This window comes from Elephas maximus, chromosome 10 (genome assembly GCF_024166365.1).
Source record: "Elephas maximus indicus isolate mEleMax1 chromosome 10, mEleMax1 primary haplotype, whole genome shotgun sequence".
NCBI classification, from domain to species: domain Eukaryota; kingdom Metazoa; phylum Chordata; class Mammalia; order Proboscidea; family Elephantidae; genus Elephas; species Elephas maximus.
The window spans coordinates 72,474,025-72,500,587 of record NC_064828.1 but is presented as its reverse complement, the minus strand read 5'-3'; the positions used below and the strand labels follow the sequence as shown (position 1 = coordinate 72,500,587).

Sequence of the window (26,563 nt, the reverse complement as noted above, 5' to 3'; positions counted from 1 at the left end):
ACTTTGGAAGCAGACAACTTGTATTCTAGATTTCACATATGAATTTTTGGATTCTAGACTTAGAGTTGAATTAAGACTTTTGCTGTACGATATGATGGGGTGAATGTGTTTTACATGTGGCAAGGACATGAATTTTGGGGGGCTAAACTAGGTTTTAAAGGGTAGAATGTCACAGATTGAATTGTGTCCCCCAAAATATTTGCCAACTTGGCTGGCCATGATTCCCCCAGTATTGTGAGACTGTCCACATTTTGTCATCTGATGTGATTTCCCTATGTGTTGTAAATCCTACCGCTATGATGTTAATGAGGTGGGATGAAAGGTGGTTATGTTAATGAGGCAGGACTCAATTTACAAGATTAGGTTGTTTCTTAAATCAATCTCTTTTGAGATATAAAAGAGAAAAGTGAGAAGAGAGATAGGGGGAACTCAAACCACCAAGAAACAAGGGCCAGGAGAACAGTGTTTCCCTTGGACCCAGGGTTCCTGTGCTGAGAAGCTCTATGACCCGGGAAGATTGATGACAAGGACATTCCCCCAGAGTCGACAGAGAGAAAAAGCCTTCCCCTGGAGCTGCCACCCTGAATTCAAACTTCTAGATTCCTAGGCTGTGAGGGAATAACTTTCTCTTTGTTAAAGCCATCCACTTGTGGTATTCTGTTATAGCAGCAGTAGATAACCAGGACACATACAATAAATAATGGCAAAAAAGAGAGGAGCACTACACTATGGGACTTTCATTTCGTTTCTTAGAAACAAAACTATTATGGATTGAATTGTGTCCCTTCAAAATACATGTTGTAAATTCTAGCCTCTATGTCTATGGTTGGAGCCCTGGTGACACAGCAGTTAAGAGTTCGGTTGTTAACCAAATGGTCGGCAGTTTGAATTCACCAGCCACGCCTTGGAAACACTAGGGGGCAGTTCTACTCTGTCCTACAGGGTCACTATGAGTTGTAAGCAACTCCATGGCAAGAGCTTTTTTTTTTTTTTAATGCTCGTGGTTATAATTTCATTTGGGGATGGGTTGTCTTTGTTATGTTAATGAGAAGGATTAGTGTAGGGTGTATCTTAAATGAATCTCTTGAGATATAAAGGAGATCAAATGAGCAAAGAAGAGAAGCAGAGATGGCAAAACACATGAAGACCGCCCAGAAGCTCAGCGACAAGAACTTTCCTTTGGAACTGAAAGAGAGAGAAAGCCTTCCTCTAAAGCCAGTGCCCTGAACTGGGACTTCTAGCCTCCTATACTGTGAGAAAATAAGTTTGTTTGTTAAAGCCACTCATGTGTGGCTTATAGAAGCAGTAGATAACTAAGATAGAAACTAAGACAGAATATGATGTATCAGACAAGTGTCCAAATTTGAAAGCTATATACATTTGAAAAGTGCATGCATTTCATAACTCATTTAGCTGTAGCATAGTGCCTACTGTATAAAGATCACTTGATTATTAGATTAACTACAAGCCAACATTTTCTCTAAGTGGAGTGGGAGGTAATTCTGCACAATTATGTCATTTTTTTTTCTTTATAGATTTGGAAGCTGCCTTCGTCTTTTCTTTATAGTTGAAAACGATCTTTCTGCAATTATCAAACTTTAAACACTAAAACTATTAAATCCAACTAGTGTCTAGTAAAAATCATTTTCATTTGTTTTGATTTAGAAATGAGTAAAGCAGAAAGTCAAAGCAACCAAATTATAAATTAACAGATTTTTTTTTTAACATAAAGAACTCAGAATTTATCACTTTCAATGCAAAAATACATCAGGTATACAAATATATCAGGTATATAAATAGCAAAGTGAGATGGTAACTTCAAGAATATGTATTTTTAAAATAATAATCTTATAAACTTAAATCTTATAAAAGAGGTCATATGTATACATCCATATTTAAATTAAAATTTACTGCTAAATTTTAAAAAATCAAGCACTTAATTATATTTCAGTTAGTAAATCTTTTTTACTAAGAAACCAATTATAAATCAATCTCCTATAAATTAATTTTCCCCTTATTTATCTGCTTAGGTGAAGAACTACATGGGTAATACAGCAGCCTCTGGTCCATAATTGTAACACAACTGGAAAAGAGTTAAGGAATAGCAAACAAATATCCAAGAATAGGTCAGTTTCAGTATACAAGCTGGCTAAATATTTTTAAACGCCTGTACAGTTCTACCTGGACCCTAACCTGGGAAAGAGAAAGCTGCAATCTATAGAAACAGAGAAAGAAAAAGAGATTTAGAAAAGGCAAGCAAAAAAGATTATCAAATAATTTTGCAAACAATTTTGTTAAAAAATGCTATTTTCTGGTTTTCTTCTGCAATGAATTCATTAAAGAAATCATTATTAGTTGTTACAACAAAAAAATTAGAAATAAGTTCTTCTACTCATCTAAATTCACTCTATCTGTACATAATATTTATGTATAAAAATTTTTTAAATTCTTCCTCCCCCCCATGTGAAAGTTCCATCTCTTTTCAGACTTCGGCTAAGCTCTCTTACAGATTCAAAGCTCCTTATTCAAAATGAAACATAGGATTGAAAAAAATTTACTTATTTCTCATAAAAAGGATTTTTAAAAAACTCTTCAGTAACTTTGAATGACTGCTTTAGTATGAATATTTAACAGAGATTAGTCCTAAAAGATTAATCATAAAATAGCCTATCATCCAGTAGTTTGGTCTTGATGATTTTTAATTCACAGATTCATTTTCTTAATACTAAGGAAAGCTCTCTTACTATGTATACTTAAAAACAAAGCAAGTTATAAAGTATTTGATAGCTTTTTACCTGTGTGCAAGATCCACAGAAACAAAGAAAAAAATATAAAGAGGTCTCATAAGAGGAGTGATTTCATAAGTATCCTGGGTTTGGAAAGTTGCAGTCTCTGTAGCTGTGTTTACAATTAATGAATATTCTCCTATACATAATGTCATCCAGCCAAAGACAAACAGTAGAGCAGTACCTCCCACACTGCCATACAGCAAGGTTATTCTGTTGGGGAGCAGATACCACGTCCCAAGACCACACATTACCCCAGCAAGGACAGAATGAAAAACTGTATTGGCTATATATTTCTTGCCAGGAATTAGAAATTTGATGGTTTCAGCACCAGCACAACTTGTAAATTCATGCTCATCTTCCTCTGCTAAGACATCTGTGGTCAGCATTCTTTCCACTGTCACGGATTTGTTCCTAGCATATACACTTGTGCACTGGATGACAAACGCAGCGAAAAGCATCAGTCCACCTGAAAGTGCTGCGGTATGATAGTCTTCCAGAATGCCTAATTGGTACAAAAGTGTTCCTATTCCCCCCAAAACCCATGGCATCAGAAAAAGGATAATCTGATTAACATATATATAAGGAGGGGCACAAAAGCCTAATTTGAGTCGAGGGCCTCCAAGCACAGTCTGTGGAAAGCGCTTCAGAAAGAAGTCCTGTTTGTAGTCATTCAGCAGAGGTACATCTGGACTCATCCTTCTCATTTAGGAGTATTCTGAAAGTTACATCCTTTTCTGTATCACAGCAGTCTCTAAGGAAAAGAAAAAAAGTCTATTTGAAAATGTCGTACTTAAAATATGGGTGGAAAACACATTTCTATTTTCCTCCACAGCTAGACTGTTAGTTCCTTCAAGGGCAAGATCTGTAACTTCACTTTCTCTGGCTAGTCCTCAGTGTCATGTGCACACACACCCCTTGCCGTCGAGTCGACTCCCACTGATAGCAACCCTAAGACAGAGTAGAACTGTCCAACAAGGTTTCCAAATCCTGGTGGATTTGAACTGCTGGTCTTTGGTTAGCAGCCATAGCTCTTAAACACTACGCCACTAGGGTTTCCAAGTATGTGCCTGCACATACTTGGTACTAAACAAATGCTTGCTCTGTTCTATCTTTTTTCATTTATTTTAAATCATATTTATTATAAATTTATCTAGAACATAATACCTGGAATTAGATCTTACACTATCTCACATTTTTAGATTTTCAGGTCAAAGGAAATTTCAGAAGCCACTGCTCTCAATATAAACTTGCCAGTGGTTTAACTGGTCATTTCCCAGTGAGTTTTTATTTTTTAAAAAAAATCTTTTCCTTTATTACAGGAGTTTGCGGAACTTTTCTGTGAAGGGCCAGAGAATAAATATTTTAGGCTTTGTGGACCATATGGTCTCTGTTGCAAGGACTGAACTCTACTGTTATAAGACAAAAGCTGCCATAGACAACACATACATAAATGAATGAGGGTAGCTATGTTCCAATAAAATGTTATTTACCAAAAGATGTGGTGGGCCAGATTTAGCCCATGGGCCGTAGTTTGCCAACCCTTGCTCTATAAAATAGAATATTCCCTATAAAGGGAAAAGCATGGAAATAGGAACACTAAGCATTATTTATATCATGTAACGATAATAGTAAATTTAAGATTTTTTTCCCCTTTTGATAATTTAAAAAGTTAAATCCTGTTAAAATAAACAGCATTGGAATAAAAATCTACATGTCTATTGGCAGCTCAACATTTAATAGGAAGTTCAGTGACCTGAAAAGGAACAAGACTTTAGGTAGCAGTAGATCCTTATTAACCACATTAAAAAAAAATTATTATTATTATTTTTTTTTTTACCATGGACAATTTACTTACAAGCCATTTTTCGGTCTCTCTGTTTAGGTTCTCTCCAGAGTTGACCAGAACTGTGGAAGCATGAAACAATAACAGACTTTGTACATGCTTTAGTCTACATTATTTTCATTTAAGGGCCACAAAAAGTCTAAGTTTCAAGTACCATGGATTCTCTTCAACTTTTCCTGTTCCTGGGATATATTCAGCAACTTATTCTGAAAAACAGTTGCCTGATACAAGATCAGCTAGCAAAATATTACTTCGGTGGATCATAAGTTGGGCTAGAAAAGAAAAATTAAATTTAAGGTCATCTTAAAATAGCATTTCTTCTAGTCAGTTTAAAATAGTCTTTCCGCCAGTCACTTCTACCAAACTAATAGAAGCCCTGAAAAGAGTTTTGGATATCATGAAAGGTTTTTGGGTCACATTTAAGAATTACTATCTTAGTGCACCTCTCTTGTTATACTCTTAGAAGTTCTTCAAACTATAAACACCTATTCTCATATCTTCCAGCCACTGGCCTTAGTTCTGCACAAAACGTATCATAGCTTTTACTCACATGATAGCCTTGCAAGTACTCACAAAATAATAGAACCACAGGGCCAAATGGGACTTTACTGGTCTTATGGTTCAATCTCAGGGAATGAAAAGATTGCCTCTCTGCCCTCAGTAGGAGTTTATCTCCTGTACTGATCTCAGGCTAAGGAAACTGTTCTAACATGACTGTCCTGTAGAAGAAGCCAGGGGGCTAAGTAAGGTCACTTTCCTAAGGGTGGGGTAAACATTTCTCATTTCAATTATCTATGCAAGACGCCTTCAGACAGGAAAATGAACTTGGATGGCTGGCCTGGGCTTTGAAGAGTCTGGGTGTGCCTGAAATTCCCCCAGGGAGTTTGTTGAAAGCTGGCCCCTTCTGCTCCACTGAGGCAAGCCAGGAACAAGGTGGGGTGGCTTACTTATAAAAAAATCCACAAACTGAAGATACCTTTTAAACCAGATTATACAACTGTAATCTTACTCTACATACCCATTTCCCTTTTTGTTCTTTTGAATCCTTTGTAAAGTTTAAAGTTCTCATCCATTTGACAGAATACTCTGTAATCATATTTTAAAACAGTGGAGCATTCTGAAGATCTACAGCTGGTGTAGAAACATAGAAAAATGTCCATTAAGAAGATAAGAAAGAAAGAAAAGACCAAAATGGTTACAGAAGAGACTCTGAAACTTACTCCTCAATGTAGAGTAGCTAAAACAAATGGAAGAAGTAAAAGAGCTGAACAGAAGATTTCAAAGGGCAGCTCAAGAAGATAAAGTAAATTATTATAACGAAATGTGCAAAGACCTGGAGTTAGAAAACCAAAAGGGAAGAACATGCTTAGCATTTCTCAAGCTGAAAGAAATGAAGAAAACATTCAAGTTTTGAGTTGCAATATTGAAGGATTCTATGGGGAAAACACTGAATGATGCAGGAAACATCAAAAGAATATGGAAGGAATACACAGAGTCAGTGTATCAAAAAGAATTCGATGACATTCAACCCTTTCAGGAGGTAGCATATGATCAAGAACTGATACTGCATCCTAGTTTAGTTAGTAGCATCTGGGGTCTTAAAAGCTTTCCAGCAGCCATTTAAGATAGAACCATTGGTTTCTACTTGCCTGAAGCTAAGGAGAAAGAAAGAAACTGAAGACTCAAAGAAGAAACTAGACTACAGCACTAAGAGTCTACACGAACAATGACATCACCTACCTTGAGACCAGAAGAACCAGATGGTGCCTGGCTACCACTACCGATCGCTCTAACCAGAGACTCAATAGATGGCCCCGGACAAAATGGGAGAAAAATGTAAAACAAAATGAAAATTCCTAAAAAAATATGCCAGACTTACTGGACTGGTAGAGACTAGATGAACTACCAAGACTACTGCCCGGAGCTATTCTTTAAACTTGGAACTGAAACCACTCCCGGAGGTCCTCTTTCAGCCAAATGACAGACTGGCCCATAAAATAAGTAATATCACCCGTGAGTACTGTGCTTCTGAAAATATTCATCTAGATGAAACCAAATGTAAACATTCACCCTAGACCAAAGATGAGAAGACAATGCGGTACAGGAAAGCTAGATTAATGGAAGCAGAACAACCAAAATGGAATTAATGAGAATGCTGATATATTGTGAAGAATGTAACCAATGTCACGGAACAATATGAATAGAAATTGTTCAATGAGAACCTAATTTCCTGTGTAAGCTTTTACCAAAAACACAGTATTTTTTTTAAAAAAGGCAGTAGGGGCATATTGGTCCTATATCAAAAGATTGACAAATAAATTTAATTAAGTAATTTAAAATATAATTTAAATAAATAAATTTAATTGCCTAAAAAAAAGAACCAAAGTCCAAGCTGTACTGAAGGCACTGGCAAAAAACAAGGCTCTAGGAATTGGTGGAACATCAACGGATATATGTTGAAAAACGGATGCAACACTGAAAATGCTCACTTGTCTATGCCAAGAAATTTGGTAGACAGCTATCTGGGCAACCAAACTGAAGTGATCCATATATGTGCCCATTACAAAGAAAGGTGATCCAACAGAATGCAGAAATTATTGAACAATATCATTAAAATCACACACAAGTAAAATTTTGTTAAAGATTATTCAAATCGATTGCCCAGTACATTGACGGGGAACTGCCAGAAATTCAAGCTAGATTCAGAAGAGGACATGTAATGAAGGATATCATAGCTGATGTCAGATGAATCTTGCCTGAAAGCAGAGAATACCAGAAAGATGTTTAGCTATATTTTATCGACTATGCAAAGGCATTTGATTGTGTGGATCATAATAAATTACAGATAACAATGCGAAGAATGGGAATCCCAGAACAGTTAATTGTGCTCATGAGGAGCCTGTACACAGGCAGTCATTCGAAAAGAACAAGGGGATACTGTGTGGTTTAAAATCAGGAAAGGTGTGTTTTAGAGTTGTATCCTTTCACCATACTTATTCAATCTGTATGCTGAACAAATAATCAGAGAAATAATCCAATCAGGATTGGTGGAAAACTCATTAACAACCTGCAGTATGCAGATGACATTAACCTTGTTTGCAGAATTCGAAGAGGACCTGAAGCACTTATTGATGAAGGTCAAATACCACAGTCTTCAGTATGGATTACACCTCAACATAAAGAAAACAAAAATCCTCACAACTGGACCAATAAGTGACATGATGATAAAGAGGGGCAATAACTGAAGTTGTCAAGGATTTCATTTTACTTGGATCCAAAATCAATGACCATGGAAGTAGCAGTCAAGAAATCAAACAATGTATTGAATTGGGCAAATCTGCTGCAGAAGACCTCTGCAGACCTCTGTAAAGTGTTCAAAAGCAAAGATGTCACTTTGAGGAGAAAAGTGCACCTGACGCAAGCCATGGTATCTTCGATCACCTCATATGCATGCGAGGGCTGGAGAATGAATAAGGAAGAATGAAGAAGAACTGATTCATTTGAATTATGGTGTTGGCAAAGAATACCAAATATACCATGGGCTGCTAGAAGAAAGAACAAATCTCTCTTGGAAGAAAAACAGCCAGAATGCTCCTTAGAAGTGAGGATGGTGAGACTTCGTCTCACGTACTTGGCACATGTTATCGGGAGGGACCAACCAGTCCCTACAGAAGGACATCAGGTTTGGTAAATGGGGGTTAGCGAAAGAGAAGAAGACCCTCAAGGAGATGAACTGACACAGTGGCTGCAATGATGGGCTCAAGCATAGCAAGGATTGTGAGGATGATGCGGGGCTGGTCAGTGTTTCTTTCTGTTGTACAAAAGGTCACTAGGAGTCGGAAGTGACTCGAAGGCACCTAACAACAACAGAGTTTGTATACACAAAAAGTTTCAGATGGGATACTCACTAAGCTGTGTGTATGCATGCATGTGTGTGCTTTCGAAATACCAGATGACCTCCAGAACTCTAAACCCCGTAGCCCTGCACATACATTGGGCACTGTTCCTCCTGGATGCTTTTGCTCATGCCCTCTCCTTTGCCTAGGATGCCCTTTCCTCCCTTCTTCTGATTAGTAATCTCACCCACTTTCAACACTTGGTATAATCCTTTCAGAGATTTTTACAGAGTACCTCGGTCTAGCTTTGCCTCTTCTCTCCATATACCAAAAGCACTGCTTCTTCATACTACTCATCTTGTACTGTGCATTAACACAGGGCATTGCTTGTAGTGATCTTCTGTAATATTCACCTCTTTATATGTTATCTTTTCATGCGTACGCCTTTTCTCTAATGATATTACATTATTTGTGGGTAGGAGCCAAATCTTAGATTCTTCTGATTTCTCATGATATTTAGCAAAATACTTGGCATGGACAGGAATGTAATACACTAATGGCATAGCTTAAATAAGATGATTAAAGGTAGAAAACATAAGATATTGCTGTTTTAAAGAGAAGGTGAGAATATTTACCATTTTGAAAACTTCTCCTGCATCCTCTGCCCCAGGAAAAACAATAAACCCACAAACTCCTTATTCCTAGTTTAAAAGATTTTGGGACATATTTTATTTTTATTATGATTTTATGGAATAAAAATGGCATCTATTCAGAGTGTTATTGGCTCAGGTTAGACTCTGCCTAGAATAATATATCCCAAAGCAGCACAGGAATAGAATAGGCCTGAGGGAGAAATATGGCTGGGTTTTTCCTGTGGAGAAGGAATCAGCTACAGAATTTAAAGATGTCAGAAGTCCAATTTTAATTTGTTCCATGTCCTATGCTATGCTTTAATATCCTCCCCATCAGGAAAGGAAGAGCTGGTTCATACCCGGAGAAAAGGCAGAGAGAGAACAGGAAGCAGAAGACAAAATAAGGAAGGAACAATCAAGAATTTAGTGAGAGCAGACAAGGAGTACCAAGAGAACAAATGCTCCCTCAAGAAGCCTCAGAACTATGGGACAGGACACTGGGGTGCTGATTTGAGTTCTCTTAATGGGATATGAAAAGAAAGGCTGAAGGGCACAGGATCATTTGTCCCATACGATGTTTCTGGAAAAAGGGCTCATGGTTAAAGAAGTTTGAGGAACTGTACACTAAACTACCACATTGAAGAATCACACTGCATATTAGCATACTAAAGGTTCTGAGGTATCTTTGACATTAAAAACACACCACAAATCTGCTTAAAATATATCTTTTGAGTTTTCCAAACTCATTTGACCACAGAATTTGGGAACTACTTTGAGGAAACCCTAGGGGCGTAGTGGATAAGTGCTACGGCTGCTAACCAAGAGGTTGGCAGTTTGAATCTGCCAGGTGCTCCTTGGAAACTCTACTGGGCAGTTCTACTCTGTCCTGTAAGGTCGCTATGACTTGGAATTGACTTGACGGCAGTGGGTTTGGTTTTGGTGGGTTTTTGAGAAATGCTGGCCTGTATTTCAATCAGCACCTGAGAGATTTAGCTAAGCCAAGGAAAACTGAGAAGGTACACCAATAAAGAAAGAATGCTGTGACAGCTACCACCACTGATTGCTCTGACAGGGATCACAACAGAGAGTCCTGGACAAAGCTAGAGAAAAATGTAGAACAAAATTCTAACTCACAAAAAAAGACCAGACTTACTGGCCTGACAGAGCCTGGAGGAACCCTGAGAGTATGGCCCCCGGTCACCCTTTTAGCTCAGTAATGAAGTCACTCTCATGGTTCATCCTTCAGCCAAAGACTAGACAGGCCCATAAAACAAAACTAAAGGGCTACACCACCCCAGGGGCAAGGACTAGAGGGCAGGAGGGGACAGAAAAGCTGGTAACAGGGAACCCAAGGTCGAGAAGAGAGAGTGTTGACATGTCGTGGGGTTGGTAACCAATGTCACAGAACAATATATATACTAATTGTTTAAGGAGAAACTAGTTTGTTATGTAAACCTTCATCTAAATTACAACAACAACAAAAAGATTATAGCCTTGGAAACCCTATGGGACAGTTCTACTCTGCCCTATAGGGTTGCTGTGAGTTGGAACTGACTCAACAGAAGTGGATTTATTTCTGTGAGGTAGATGAATACTGAAAAAAAAAAAAAAAAGGATGCCATGAACCAAGGTATGCAAAGAAATAATTACAAGGAAAATTTGACAGCTGGCACGTATACCAGATTGGTGAAAGACTGACTTAAAGCATGGATTTTTTTTTTTCTAATACTTTAAGGATAAAAGAGCATCCCATGATGAATACTGGAAATTCTGGTACCATTTGAGTTATAATTTTAATTACAGATCCTTGAATATTTAAAAAATATTTTCTTAGTAGAACACAACAGTTACACGTACGTAGAGAAATCTTCTAAATGCTAAACTGGATTACTAGCATAGAAAATAAAATTAGAACAATTACAACTTACTCCCTGAGTTTTTGGCATGCATTTCTGAAAGGCTGATTATTTATATATGTCTGCTACCTCCAACATGCTAAAATGAAAAACAGCTCAAGACTTAGGAAAAGAAAAGAAAAAAAAAAAGCTGTGAAAAGAGAGCTTAAGGGATAAAGACGGCATTGCAACACTGATTTATGCCATATGTTTTCTTCATATGCTACTCTGGAAGTGGGCCAACAAAATATCTACAGAAATGTTGCTTTATTTAAAATCTGAGTCATGTTTCTTATGTACTATTCAGAAAGATAGGAAACAGGAATCAATTTGGCAATCTACTGGGAGGGAATTCTTAGTTACCAAAACTCTAACTCAGCAATCATACATGACACCAGACTAAAAATCCTCTAAAACAAAAAAAGAAATAACAAAAAGTGGCAGTTTGGGGGAATTATACAAAAAAAATTTTTTTTTTTATTTTATACTAAATATACAAACAACCAAAAAACCCACTGCCGTTGAGTCAATTATGACTCATAGCGACCCTACAGGAGAGAGGAGAACTGCCCCATAAAGTTTCCAAGGAGCGCCTGGCAGATTTGAACTGCTGACCTCTTGGTTAGCAGCTGTAGCACTTAACCACTAAGCCACCAGGGTAAAAAAAACAAACCAAAAAAAGCCACCAGGGTAGTTCTCTAAATTCAGCAAAAGGAGCCCTGGTGGTGCAATGGTTAAGTGCCTGGCTGCTAACCCAGAGGCTGGTGGTTTGAAGGTACCCAGCAGTTCCGTGGGAGAAAGACCTGGTGATCTGCTTTCATGAAGATTACAACCAAGAAAACTCTATGAGGCAGTTCTACTCTGTCATATGAGGTCGTTCTGAGTCAAAATCAACTTGATGGCACCTAAAAAAGTTTAGCAAAAAGAGTTCATAGAAATAGAAGTTTTAGCAATTGTGTGATTTTTGTTTGGCAAAAGTTACTCAATTATTTTTATTGGTTGACTTAATTCATTAAATTCATTAAATCAACAAACATTTACTGAGCAATTCTGCACTCAGGCAGTGTGTATTTGTTGTAATTTTAGTAAATTTACTTTGTGTTCTTAATAGATCTGTTGAATTTTATTAACTTTTGTTCTCATCTTTTTAATTTCTAAAAGCCCTTCCTTAATCTCTAATGGTTCCTTTGTATAGTATCCTACTATTGTTTCAGGAGTATGTTCTGTCTCTCTCAGGATATCCATGGTGTGCATGTGTGTGTAGATAAATGCTGTTTATATTTTTTTGTAAATTACATCTTTAGGTCATTTGCCTATTTTTCTACTGGAGTGTTATGGATTGAACTGTGTCCCCCACAAACATGTTATCAACTTGGCCAGGCCATGATTCCCAGTATTATGTGACTACCCACCATCCTGTCATCTGATGTGATTTTCCTATATGTTGTAAATCCTACCTCTATGATGTTAATGAGGTGGGATTAGCAACAGTTATATTAACGAGGCAGGGCTCAATCTACGAGATTAGGTTTTGTCTTAAATCAATCGTTTTTGAGATCTAAAAGAGAAGAGAGCAGAGAGACAAGGGACCTTATACCACTAAGAAAGTAGTGCCAGGAGAAGAGAAGAGGGTGTCTTTTGGACCCAGGGTCCCTGTGCTGAGCAGCTTCTAGACCAGGGGAAGACTGATAATAAGGATCTTCCTTCAGAGCCGAGAAAGAAAGCATCCCCCTGGAGCTGGCGCCCTGAATTCAGACTCCTAACCTCTTATACTGTGAGAGAATAAATCTCTCTTTGTTAAAGTCATTCACTTGTGGTATTTCTGTTATAGCAGCCCTAGACGACTAAGACATGGAGTGTTCATCTTTCCTTTTTAATTTGAAGGAACTTTTTATATATAAAGGATATTAAGTCTTTAACATATGCTACATCTTTTTCCCTTCTATGTTAACTTGCTCTTGTGGGAAGATGTTGGTGAGGATTAAACATTACGTTTTGATAATTGTTTATATAGGCCAACTGTGTTTCTCCTTTTATATAGTAATAGCTAAATATTGGCATTCTCCACAAATTAAAACTTTTGAGTTACTTTTTAGTACTTACAATGGACCAAAACCAAACGAAACCCATTGCCGTTGAACAGATTCTGACTCACAGCGATCCTATAGGACACAAGAGAACTGCCCCATAGAGTTTCCAAGGAGTGCCTGGTGGATTCAATGGACCAAGTGATGGTAACAGGGCTAGTCTCTAACCAAAGGTTACAATCTGGTAAAGATTTTCCCTCAAATACTTGTTATTGATAGAAGAAAACTCAAATTGTTTTAATTATCATTATCAAGAGATTAAGTAAAAACCAAAAAGGCAGTTTATTAATAACTTGTCAAGAAAAACTAGTTATGGCTTATATTTAAAAATGACGACATAAACTTTGCCAGTAAAGCAACAGAGTGGAGACATAAAGAATAGAAAGCACTCGTACATGTTTCTAAAAAGTACCGCACAAAATTTGAAAGGAAATATACGAAAGCCTTATTTTTGTAAGCATCACCACCTTCCCTAATTTGGTAAAAAACAAAACAAAACTTTATGCCTGCAAAAGAAACAAACTGGCCTACATCTAAGTACTCAAAAAGCATGATATGAAACAACTTAATAACCGAGAAGTTCTAAAAGGCTTGTACATGTGGATTATTTATTTATTTATTTATTTATTTTTGCTAATCAAGTGCTAACTGTTGAAGATACCAGTAGGAATCCAGAGATGAAAATATAGCTGCCTCTATAATTCTTACAATACGCCGGGATCTTAACTGAATCCCATGGCATGGACAATGGCTTGACTTTTGAAGTCTTTTGAAAGAGGTTTGGTGCTTAAGCCAGAGAAATACATTTCATACTTAAAACACACTTAGGTTTATGAAATTATGTGGGAAGCACCATAACCCTCCAAAAAATAAAGGAAAATCTGCCCAAGTATCTGGAAAGAAAATCTTAACAGAAACAAGTACCCTAACTATCTCTTTGGATCTACAAAATGGTATTTATTCAAATTCAAGACTTTTGGAAGGTCTTTGAATATAACGATTTTCTATAAATTCAGAGGAACTGGTTTATAAAGAAACCTACCACTGCATGGGAAGGATGACTGGATAGCTCAAAGGATATATTGCAGGTACTGGCAGCACTTTACAAATGGAATGATGAGTTGTTGGTTCTACGTTTCATCCTTCCCAAATACATGACACTAGAATACAAACTAACAGCCTCTGTTACGTATGGAAAACTAAGATAGTAGGAAACAGCCAAGAGCACATCAGAGCAGCATAAATATGCAGCAGGCCCAGCTGATGCTTCTACTGCTATCACTCTGAGCCCAATCTACCCTTCCCACACCTCACACACCCTTACCCATTATAAATTCAATTGGGTTTACAAGCTTTTCTCTCAAAGTATTGAGTAAAATCTATTGCTTACATGAATTATTAGACATAAATCAACTTATTTCACAAAAAAGAAAATTAAGAACCAGCAACATTAAGTGACTTACTCAAGACGATGTTTGTTGGTGGCAAACTGAGTTTTTGGCTATTGCCAAATGAAATGGAATTTTGAGCATAGAGAAATAAAAAGATAATTTAGAAGAAATGATACTTAAGGGAAAATCAGGCTGAGAGGAATCTACAAAATGCCATAATAGGAAGCTTTTGATAACTAAGTCCCATGAGGACACTGGCACCTAGGACTCCCTGGTAGGGGACAATGAAAGATTATTGATAAAGTGTCTAAAAGAAAAAAGTCCTTACCATCAAGAAAGTGAAAAGACAACCTACCAAATGGGTGAAAATACAAGTCATATGTCTGAAAGGGACTTGTACCTAGAATATATAAGGCACTCTGACAACTCAACAATAAAAAGACAAATAACCCAATATAAAAACAGGCAAAGAGGTGGGGCCAAGATGGCTGACTATGTAGACGCTACCTCGGATCCCTATTGTAACAAAAACTCAGAAAAACAAGTGAATCGATCACATACATGACAATCTACGAACCCTGACCACCAAACACAGACCTGAAGAGTTGACCTGAGTGACAGGTGAGCGAAAAGCTGCGCCCTGAACCAGCGACTGCTTCTGGAACCCGCAACCCACTACAGAGCCTTGAGCCGTCGCGGTTCCCTGGTGCCGAGTGGTGGGGCTGATAGCAGCTTCCTGAGGCGGGGCAGGCACGGGACACAGCCCTAACCCCTAACCCCCAGGGGTAACCTCCGTAGAGACTCAGCCATAGCAAGCAGGCTGCACACTGACGCAGCTAATGAGAGAACGAACAACCACGGGGAAGCAGGGACTGTTTTCGGAGCCTGGAGCCAGCGTCCCAGTCAGAAAACCTTGGCGACGGGTCTTGGACTGGGCAAAGGGGAGCTGAGCACGGCATCCTGAGATGGTGCAAACACAGGACGCAGCCCTAGCCCCCTGAAGTGACCTCGGGGGAAACCCAGCCAGTGCACGCAGGCAGCGCAGTGACGTGGCTGACAGGAGGAGAAGTCACCGGGAGGCAGTGACTGGTTTTGGAGCCGGGAGTGTGGCGTCCCAGCCAGAGAACCTTGATGCTGGGCTTTGGACTGGGAGCGGAGGAACTGACCACAGCTTCTGAGACAGCACATGCACACGACGCAGGACTGACTCTCAGGGGCAATCTCGACCCAGCCAACGCACACAGGCTACACACCCCTCGGGAATCTCAGATAAAAACAGTCCTCACCAAGCAAGATAAGTAACTTTGTCTGTATTCCTGGGTGCTACTCTCTCCTATCTATCTGATCCCTCCCCTCCCCTTCCCAGGCGGCTTCATTAACATTGGAATTTCCTGGGCCAGAGAGTGAACTGTTCTGCGGGTTTTTGTTTGCTTGTTTGTTTGTTTTGTCTTTTCCTAACCCATTCTCCTGGCCTGAGAGAAGCAGCTACAAAAAACCCAGGGACCAAGAATCCTTCCCTGACTTCCTGAAATTGGACTAAAAATACAGAACCAGCTCCAGCCAAGCATATGAGATCCATAGTCTTGGGCTTTCATCCCTACAGGGAACAAGATGGCTATTATAATGCAAAGGCCATTCTGATAGGGATCTGACTGTAACTGTTTTAGCGGATTACTGGAAAGACAAGTTTCCCAGGTCTGATATCTCTACCTATTAAACAGAGCCCTCACTGACCCACAACGGGGAACTGAGGGCTGAAGCTCCCCCCAGATCTCCTAGCCTCCTGCCTCAGGGGTCTGAGGAAGGTGACATCTACCAATCTGTAGAGGTACATGCATTGGGTGCCTAAGGTATAGCTGCAGAGCCCACCCACCAAAGTGTTTTAGGAATAGAGACACACCTACCTCACTGGCACTTGGGGGAAGCCTGTCAGCATCCTGTCCCCCCTGGAATGTGACCCCCTGCTGCTACTAGAATCTGGTGCACACAACTATCACTACTCCTCCTCTAAGCGAATAGGTGACAGTCTACCCCACACACTTGGTGACCCAAAATCAGATTCTACTCCAGAATAGTGAATGGACTCTTAGGCTTATATTTCTGGTAACAGCCCAAACCAGCTGGTAAGAGGACATAAGTGATTCAAAGGCTACAACAATCAAGACAGCGCAATCTAGTAGCCTAATGACGTATATTGAAAGAACACAAAACAAGATAAGACTCAGTGAGCAAATATAAAATAAATCATTACAATATCTTATACATGGCTCAGAGACAGAAGTCAATATCAAATCACATAAAAAAGCAGACCATGATTGCTTCTACAACTCCCCAAATTAAAGAATCAAAATCTTTCCCAAATGAAGATACAATCCTGGAATTCCCAGATGCAGAATATAAAAAACTAATTTACAGAATGCTTCAAGACATCAGGGATGACCTCAAAAATGAAATAAGGCAAGCTACAGAAAAAGCCAAGGAACATACTGATAAAGCAGTTGAAGAACTCAAAAAGATTATTCAAGAACATAGTGGAAAAATTAATAAGCTACAAGAATCCATAGAGAGACAGCATTCAGAAATCCAAAAGAGTAACAATAAAATTACAGAATTAGACAACGCAATAGGAAGTCAGAGGAGCAGACTCAAGCAATTAGAATGCAGAGTGGGAAATCTGGAGGAACAGGGAATTAACACCAATATAGCTGAAAAAAAATCAGATAAAAGAATTAAAAAAAATGAAGAAACCCTAAGAATCATGTGGGACTCTATCAAGAAGAATAGCTTGGTGTGACTGGAGTTCCAGAACAAGGAGGGATAACAGAAAATACAGAGAGAATAGTTGAAGATCTGTTGGCAGAAAACTTCCCCGACATCACGAAAGACGAAAGGATATCTATCCAAGATGCTCACTGAACCCCATATAAGATTGATCCAAAAAGAAAATCACCAAGACATATTACCAACAAACTTGCCAAAACCAAAGATAAAGACAAAATTTTAAAAGTAGAAAGCAGAATCAATAAGAGTAAGTTCAGACTACTCAGCAGAAACCATGCAGTCAACAAGGCAATGGGATGACATACATAGAGCACTGAAGGAGAAAAACTGCCAGCCAAGGATCATTTATCCAGCCAAACTCTCTCTCAAATATGAAGGAGAAATTAAAACATTTACAGATACACACAAGCTTAGAGAATTTGCAAAAACCAAACCAAAGATACAAGAAATACTAAAGGAAATTGTTTGGTCAGAAAATCAATAACATCAGGTAACAACACAACACAAGGTCACAGAACAGAACATCCTGATATCAACTCAAAAAAGGAAATCACAAAAACAAATTAAGATTAATTTTAAAAAGAAAAAAATGCTCAAAACAGGGACTCATTGAAGTCATTATGTAAAAGATCACAATAATCAAAAAGAGGGACTAAATACAGGTGGCACAGAACTGCCATATGGAGAGGAAAACAAGGCGATATAGGACGATACAGGTTAAGTTTTTACTTAGAAAAATAGGGGTAAATATTAAGGTAACCACAAAGACGTCTAACAATTCCATAACTCAAAATAAAAACCAAGAAAAACATAACGACTCAGCAAACATAAATTCAACCACTATGAAAATGAGGAACACACAATTTACAAAGAAAAACGTCTCAGCACAAAAAAGTAAGTGGAGAAATGAAATTCTCAACAACACACACAAAAAGGCATCAAAATGACAGCACTAAACACATACTTATCTATAATTACACTGAATGTAAATGGACTAAATGTACCAATAAAGAGACAGAGAGTCTCAGACTGGATAAAGAAACACGATCCGTCTGTATGCTGCCTACAAAAGACACACCTTAGACTTAGAAACACAAACAAACTAAAACTCAAAGGATGGAAAAAAATATATCAAGCAAACAATAAGCAAAAAGAGCAGGAGTAGCAATATTAATTTCTGACAAAACAGACTTCAAAGTTAAATCCACCATAAAGGATAAAGAAAGACACTACATAATGAATAAAGGGACAATTGATCAGGAAGACATGACCATATTAAATATTTATGCACCCAATGACAGGGCTGCAAGATAAATAAAACAAACTTTAACAGAAATGAAAAGAGAGATAGACACCCCCACAATTAGAGTAGGAGACTTCAACACACCACTTTCAGAGAAGGATAGGACTTCCAGTAAGAAGCTCAATGGAGACACGGAAGACCTAACTGCTACATTCAACCAACTTGACCTCATAGACCTATACAGAACACTCCACCCAAAAGCTGCAAAGTATATATTTTTTTCTAGTTCACATGAAACATTATCTAGAATACATCATATGTTAGGTCATAAAACAAACCTTTGCAGAATCCAAAACATCGAAATATTACCAAGCATCTTCTCAGACCACAAGGCCATAAAAGTGGAAATCAATAACAGAAAAATCAGGGAAAAGAAATCAAGTACTTGGAGATTGAACAATACCCTGCTGAAAAAAGACTGGGCTATAGACGACATTAAGGAAGCAATAAAGAAATTAATAGAATGCAACGAGAATGAAAACACTTCCTATCAAAACCTCTGGGATACAGCAAAAGCAGTGCTCAGAGGTCAATTTATATCAATAAATGCACACATACAAAAAGAAGAAAGAGCCCAAATCAGAGAACTGTCCCTACAACTTGAACAAATAGAAAGCGAGCAACAAATGAATCCATCAGGCCCCAGAGGAAAACAAATAATAAAAATTAGAGCTGAACTAAATGAAATAGAGGACAGAAAAACAACTGAAAGAATTAACAAAGCCAAAAGGTGGTTCTTTGGAAAAATTAACAAAATTGATAAACCATTGGCCAGACGGACTAAAGAAATACAGGAAAGAAAACAAATAACCCGAATAAGAGATGAGATGGGCCATATCACAACAGACCCAACTGAAATTAAAAGAATCATATCAGATTATTACGAAAAATTACACTCGGACAAATTTGCAAACCTAGAAGAAATGGATGAATTCCTAGAAAAACACTACCTACCTAAACTAACACAATCAGAAGTAGAACAACTAAATAGACCCATAACAAAAAAAGAGATTGAAAAGGTAATCAAAAAACTCCCAAAAAAAAAAGCCTTGGCCCGGACAGCTTCATTGCAGAGTTCTACCAAACTTTCAAAGAAGAGTTAACACCACTACTACTAAAGGTATTTCAAAGCATAGAAAATGATGGAATACTACCTAACTCATTCTATGAAGCCACCATATCCCTGATACCAAAACCAGGTAAAGACACCACAAAAAAAGAAAATTACAGACCTATATCCCTCATGAACATAGATGCAAAAATCCTCAAAAAAATTCTAGCCAATAGAATTCAACAACATATCAAAAAAAATAATCCACCATGACCAAGTGGGATTTACACCAGGTATGCAAGGCTGGTTTAATATTAGAAAAACCGTTAATGTAATACACCATATAAATTAAAAAAAGACAAAAACCACATGATCTTATCAATTGATGCAGAAAAGGCATTTGACAAAGTCCAACACCCATTCATGATAAAAACTCTCAGCAAAATAGGAATTGAAGGAAAATTCCTCAACGTAATGAAGGGCATCTATACAAAGCCAACAGCCAACATCATTCTCAATGGAGAGAGCCTGAAAGCATTTCCCTTCAGATCGGGAACTAGACAAGGATGCCCTTTATCACCGCTCTTATTCAACATTGTGCTAGAGGTCCTAGCCAGAGCAATTAGGCTAGACAAAGAAATAAAGGGCATCTGGATTGGCAAGGAAGAATTAAAATTATCTCTATTTGCAGATGACATGATCTTATACACAGAAAACCCTAAGAAATCCTCCAGAAAACTACTGAAACTAATAGAAGAGTTTGGCAGAGTCTCAGGTTACAAGATAAACATACAAAAATCACTTGGATTCCTCGACATCAACAAAAAGAACATCGAAGAGGAAATCACCAAATCAATACCATTCACAGTAGCCCCCAAGAAGATAAAATACTTAGGAATAAATCTTACCAAAGATGTAAAAGACCTATACAAAGAAAACTACAAAGTACTAGTACAAGAAACTAAAAGGGACCTACATAAGTGGAAAAACATACCTTGCTCATGGATAGGAAGACTTAACATAGTAAAAATGTCTATTCTACCAAAAGCCATCTATACATACAATGCATTTCTGATCCAAATTCCAATGACATTTTTTAAAGTGATGGAGAAACAAATCACCAACTTCATATGGAAGAGAAAGCAGCCCCGGATAAGTAAAAAAAAAAAGCATTACTGAAAAAGAAGAAAGTGGGAGGCCTTACTCTATCTGATTTTAGAACATATTATATAGCCACAGTAGTCAACACAGCCTGGTACTGGTACAACAGGCACATAGACCAATGGAACAGAATTGAGAACCCAGATATAAATCCATCCACATATGAGCAGCTGATATTTGACAAAGGCCCAGTATCAGTTAAGTGGGGAAAAGTTAGTCTTTTTAACAAATGGTGCTGGCATAACTGGATATCCATTTACAAAAAAATGAAACAGGACCCATACCTCACACCATGCACAAAAACTAACTCCAAGTGGATCAAAGACCTAAACATAAAGACTAAAATGATAAAGATCATGGAAGAAAAAATAGGGACAACGTTAGGAGCCCTAATACAAGGCATAAACAGAATACAAAACATTACTAAAAAATGACGAAGAGAAACCAGATAACTGGGAGCTCCTAAAAATCAAACACCTATGCTCATCTAAGGACTTCACCCAAAGAGTAAAAAGACCACCTACAGATTGGGAAAAAATTTTCAGCTATGACATCTCTGACCAGCACCTGATCTCTAAAATCTGTATGATTCTGTTAAAACTCAACCACGAAAAGACAAACAACACAATCAAAAAGTGAGCAAAGGATATGAACATGCAGTTCACTAAAGAAGATATTGAGGCAGCTAACAGACACGTGAGAAAATGCTCTCGATCATTAGCCATTAGAGAAATGCAAATTAAAACTACGATGAGATTCCATCTCACTCCAACAAGGCTGGCATTAATCCAAAAAACACAAAATAATAAATGTTGGAGGGGCTACAGAGAGATTGGAACTCTTATACACTGCTGGTGGGAATGTAAAATGGTACAATCACTTTGGAAATCTATCTGGCGTTTTCTTAAAAAGTTAGAACTACCATACAACCCAGAAATCCCACTCCTCGGAATATACCCTAGAGAAATAAGAGCCTTTACACGAACAGATATATGCATACCCATGTTTGCTGCAGCACTGTTTACAATAGCAAAAACACGGAAGCAACCAAGGTGTCCATCAATAGATGAATGGTTAAATAAATTATGGTACATTCACACAATGGAGTACTATGCATCGATAAAGAACAGTGACGAATCTGTGAAACACTTCATAACATGGAGGAACCTGGAAGGCATTGTGCTGAGCGAGATTAGTCAGAGGCAAAAGGACAAATATTGTATAAGACCACTTATTATAAGTTCTTGAGAAATAGTATAAACTGAGAAGAACACATACTTTTGTGGTTACGAGGCGGGGAGGGAGGGAGGTGGGGAGAGGGTTTTTTACTGATTAGCTGGTAGATAAGAACTACTTTAGGTGAAGGGAAGGACAATACTCAATACATGGAAGGTCAGCTCAACTGGACTGGACCAAAAGCAAAGACGTTTCCGGGATAAACTGAATGCTTCCAAGGTCAGGGAAGCAAGGGCTGGGGGTTTGGAGACTATGGCTTAAGGGGACTTCTGAGTCAATTGTCATAATAAACTCTATTATGAAAACATTCCGCATCCCACTTTGAACTGTGGCGTCTGGGTCTTAAATGCTAACAAGCGGCCATCTAAGATGCATCAATTGGTCTCAACCCACCTGGATCAAAGGAGAATGAAGAACACCAAGGTCGCATGATAACCATGAGCCCAAGAGACAGAAAGGGCCACACGAACTAGAGACTTACAGCATCCTGAGACCAGAAGAACTAGATGGTGCCCAGCCACAACCGATGACTGCCCTGACAGGGAACGCAACAAAGAACTCCTGAGGGAGCAGGAGAACAGTGGGATGCAGACCCCAAATTCTCATAAAAAGACCAGACTTAATGGTCTGACTGAGACTAGAAGAACCCTGGCGGTCACGGTCCCCAAACCTTCTGTTGGCCCAGGACAGGAACCATTCCCGAAGACTACTCATCAGACATGGAAGGGAGAGGACAACGGGTTGGAGAGAGATGCTGATGAAGAGTGAGCTACTTGTATCAGGTGGACACTTGAGACTGTATTGGCATCTCCTGTCTGGAGGGGAGATGGGAGGGTAGAGAGGGTTAGAAACTGGCAAAATGGTCACAAAAGGAGAGACTGGAAGAAGGGAGCGGGCTGACTCACTAGGGGGAGAGTAAATGGGAGTATGTAGTAAGGTGTATATAAGCTTATATGTGACAGAGTGACTTGATTTGTAAACTTTCACTTAAAGCACAATAAAAATTATTTAAAAAAAAAAAAAGGGAAAAGATGTGAATAGACATTTCTCCAAAGATGAGAAACAAATGTCCAACAAGCACATGAAAAGATGCTCAACATATTTCCTCATTAAGGAAATGCAAGTTAAAAATATAAGATACCACTTCCTATCCACTAAGATGGTTAAAATAAAAAAAAATGGACAATAACAAGTGCTGCTGAGGATGTGGAAAAATTAGAACCCTCATACACTGTACGATGTGCAGGTGCTTTGGAAAACAGTTTAGCAGTTCCTCAACACAGAGTTACCTCGTCGCCCATCAATCCCATGCCTATGTATATACCCAAGAGACTTGAAAACATGTCTACACAAAAACCTGTACAGAAATGTTTATAACTGCATTATTCATAACAGTCAAAAAGTAGAAAGAACCCCAATGCCCATCAATTGATGAATGGATCAATGTGTTATAGCCACAAAATGGAATATTATTTGACTCTAAAAAGGAATGACATGTAATGGCATACATGCATAGGGAACTGCTAGAAATTCAAGCCAAATTCAGAAGAAAACATGGAACAAGGGTTATCACTGCTGATGTCAGATGGATCTTGGCTGAAAACAGAGAATAGCAGAAAGACAGTACCTGTGTTTTATTGACTATGCAAAGGTATCCAACTGTGTGGAGCATAACAAATTACGGATAACATCAAGAAGAATGGGAATTCCAGAACACTTAATGGTGCTCAGTGCGGAACCTACACCCAGACAAAGAGGCAATCATTTGAACAAGATGAGGGGATGCTATGTAGTTTAAAGTCAGGAGAGGTGTGCATCAGGGTTGTATCCTTTCATCATACTTATTCAACCTGCATGCTGAGCAAATAATCTGAGAAACTGGACTATATGAAGAAGGAGACACGAGGATTGAACGGAGGCTGATTAACAACTTGCGATATGCAGATGACACAATCTTGCTTGCTGAAAGTGAAGAGGACTTGAAGCACTTATTGATGAAGATCAAAGACCACTGCCTTCAGTATGGAGTACACCTCAACATAAAGCAAAAATCCTCACAACTGGACCAAAAAGGAACATCACGATAAATGGAGAAAAGACTGAAATTATCAAGAATTTAATTTTACTGAGATCCACGATCAATACCCATGGGAGCAGCAGTCAAGAAATCAAAAGATGCATTGCATTGGGTGAATCTGCTGCAAAAGACCTTTCTGAAGTGTTGAAAAGCAAAGATGTCACCTTGAGGACTAAGGTGGTGACTGACCCAAGCCATGGTATTTTGAATCACCTCATATGCATGTGAAAGCTGGACAATGAATAAGGAATACGGAAGAACTGATGCCTTTGAATTATGTTATTGGTGAAGAATACTGAATATACCATGGTGAACATGTCTGTCTTGGAAGAAATACAGCCAGAATGCTTCTTGGAAGCAAAGAGAGCAAGACTTTGTCTCATGTACTTCGGACATGTTATCAGGAGGGACCCGTCCCTGGAGAACGATATCATACTTGGAGAAGTAGAGGGTCATTGAAAAAGAGGAAGACCCTCAAGATGGGCTGACACTGTGGCTGCAACAATGGACTCAAACACAGCAACGTTACGTTAGTGTTTTATTCTGTTGTACACAGGGTCACTATCAGCCAGGACCTACTCTATGGCACCTAACAACAAAGTAATGCTACGACATGGATGAATCCTGAAAACAATGTGCTAAGTCAAAGACAACAGCCATAAAAGGCCACATATTGTATGATTCCACCTATATGAAATTCCCAGAGAAAGCAGAATAGTGGTTGCCTATGGCTGGTGGGGATGGGGAGAATGAACAGTGATTGCTAACCCGTACAGGGTTTCTTTTTTTGGGTGATGAAAATGTTCTAAAATTGATTGTGATGCTGATGTTTGCACAACTGTGAGTATATGAAAAACCACTGAACTGTACACTTTAAATAGGTTAACTGTATAGTATGTGAATTATATCTCAATAAAGTTACCAATAATAACAATAATAAAGAAAAGGTGCCTGATATAGTATTGTTTTCTGCAGCAGTTAATAACTAGTGGCCAGGTCCTGAAATAGGAAATTTAGGAAGAGTTAGTAGGTGCTCTAAACAGTTAAATTACTAAAATAGCAATACCTAAACTCGGAGTCTGCCTCTGGATGCTATGAAAAGGGTTTGGGGTAGCAGATACCAAATAATATCAGGGATGGTCTTGCCCTAATTGATTTAACCGGAGGGGGACGTGGGGGGAATCACCTAATATTACACAGCAGAGTAAGTGAAAAATGACTGGTACACAGCAGATAAGCAATTTAAGGGCATGTACAATTGAAGTAAACTTTGGTCCTTGACAGACAGAAGGGTAGAGAGAAGAAGCAGATCAGTGGGGAACCATCTATTCACGTTCGGGGGCCTGTGGATGGACTACTCTGGGACAAACAGGGTTTAGGTGGAGATAAGGCGGTAAAAAAAAAAAAAAAAGGCTATAGCACTACCTAAAGGGCATAATTTGTAGACTTTATTGAGGGTAACAAAGCCATCTAAATCAAGGGACAAAAAGGCCATTGTTCCACTTTGGAAGGGTGTCTTAGAAATAAAATGGTATAAATCAACAAGCTAAAGTAGTCTTTCGGAGAAAAGTTAAAATCCCACTGGATTAACACCTCTAAATACTGAGTTCGCTTTGCCTCTTAAAAGTGCAATAAACGTACTTAAGGGTTTTATAACGAAGAAGAAAAAATATGTTTTTTGTGGCAACTAAAACTACAAGAACGTGGCTCTGCACAGGCTTGGAAATTAAGGGGGCGAAGACGTCCCAAGGTAGGTGTTGGGGATCTAACGTACCTCGAAGTCACCCCAGAGAAGGGGCGATGCGAAGGCATCCCGGGGACTGTATTTTTGCAGGTAAACCCGGGTTGGGCGCTTCCGCCGGGAGACTGGCAGTGGCCGGAAAGCGACGGCAGAGAGCTGCGGCGGCTCGGCAACCAGCTCTCGGCGCTCCCACCCAGGCCCGCTCCTGGTTTCCATGGCTAACGTCAACTCAGGCGGGCGCCGCCCAGCGCGGAGCAGTACGAGCGCGCACTCGGCACCGGCGCCAGGTTCGCCCCGCCCCTCTGCTCGCGCTCGCTCCCGAGGCGGCCCGTGCCGTCCTGAGGCGCCGCAGTTCCCGTTGGGTCGGCCAGGCGAGGCCGAGAGTGGGGTAAGAGGTGCGCCTTGTTCGCCCCGGGCCAGAGCCTCCGCTCTCCTGGCCGCAGTGTTGGAAACCGCGTGGGCTGTAGCCTCGCACTGCAGCAGCTGGAAGGGGTCGCAGCACCAGTCCTGAACGTTTACCCGGGTCGTGCCCCCACGCAAGAACGTCGTTGCCCTGGTGACGTGACGTTTCACCGCGGGGCAGTGATTCTTGGGCGGGCAGACGCGCAGCCGCCATTTTGCAAGTGTCAGTCGCATGGGGTTGGGTCTGTTTCGCCGCGGATTCGGGCCTGCAGTAGAGCTCCCCCTGCATAGGGCACCGGGACTTCCACTGATGACGTCCACACTCTGACTGTCACTGC

At 39.2% G+C, this 26,563-nt stretch overlaps 1 protein-coding gene across 7 annotated transcripts in view; it reads right to left on the bottom strand.

Annotated features, from left to right (window-relative positions):
* Positions 1-25,947, bottom strand: part of PCNX4 (pecanex 4) — a 48,072-nt gene extending 22,125 nt beyond the window's left edge. For 3 of the 7 annotated variants that reach the window (XM_049897828.1, XM_049897833.1, XM_049897834.1), the window contains exons 1-3: positions 25,857-25,947; positions 4,645-4,904; positions 2,796-3,540 (exon numbers count right to left, since the gene is read on the bottom strand). In XM_049897828.1, coding sequence (XP_049753785.1) covers positions 2,796-3,493 — 698 coding nt within the window. In that variant the 5' untranslated portion in view covers positions 3,494-3,540; positions 4,645-4,904; positions 25,857-25,947. The remainder of the gene's footprint in view (positions 1-2,795; positions 3,541-4,644; positions 4,905-25,856) is intronic. The other 4 variants (XM_049897830.1, XM_049897831.1, XM_049897832.1 and 1 more) reach the window with 4 other exon arrangements.
* Between the last annotated feature and the right edge of the window lie 616 nt (positions 25,948-26,563).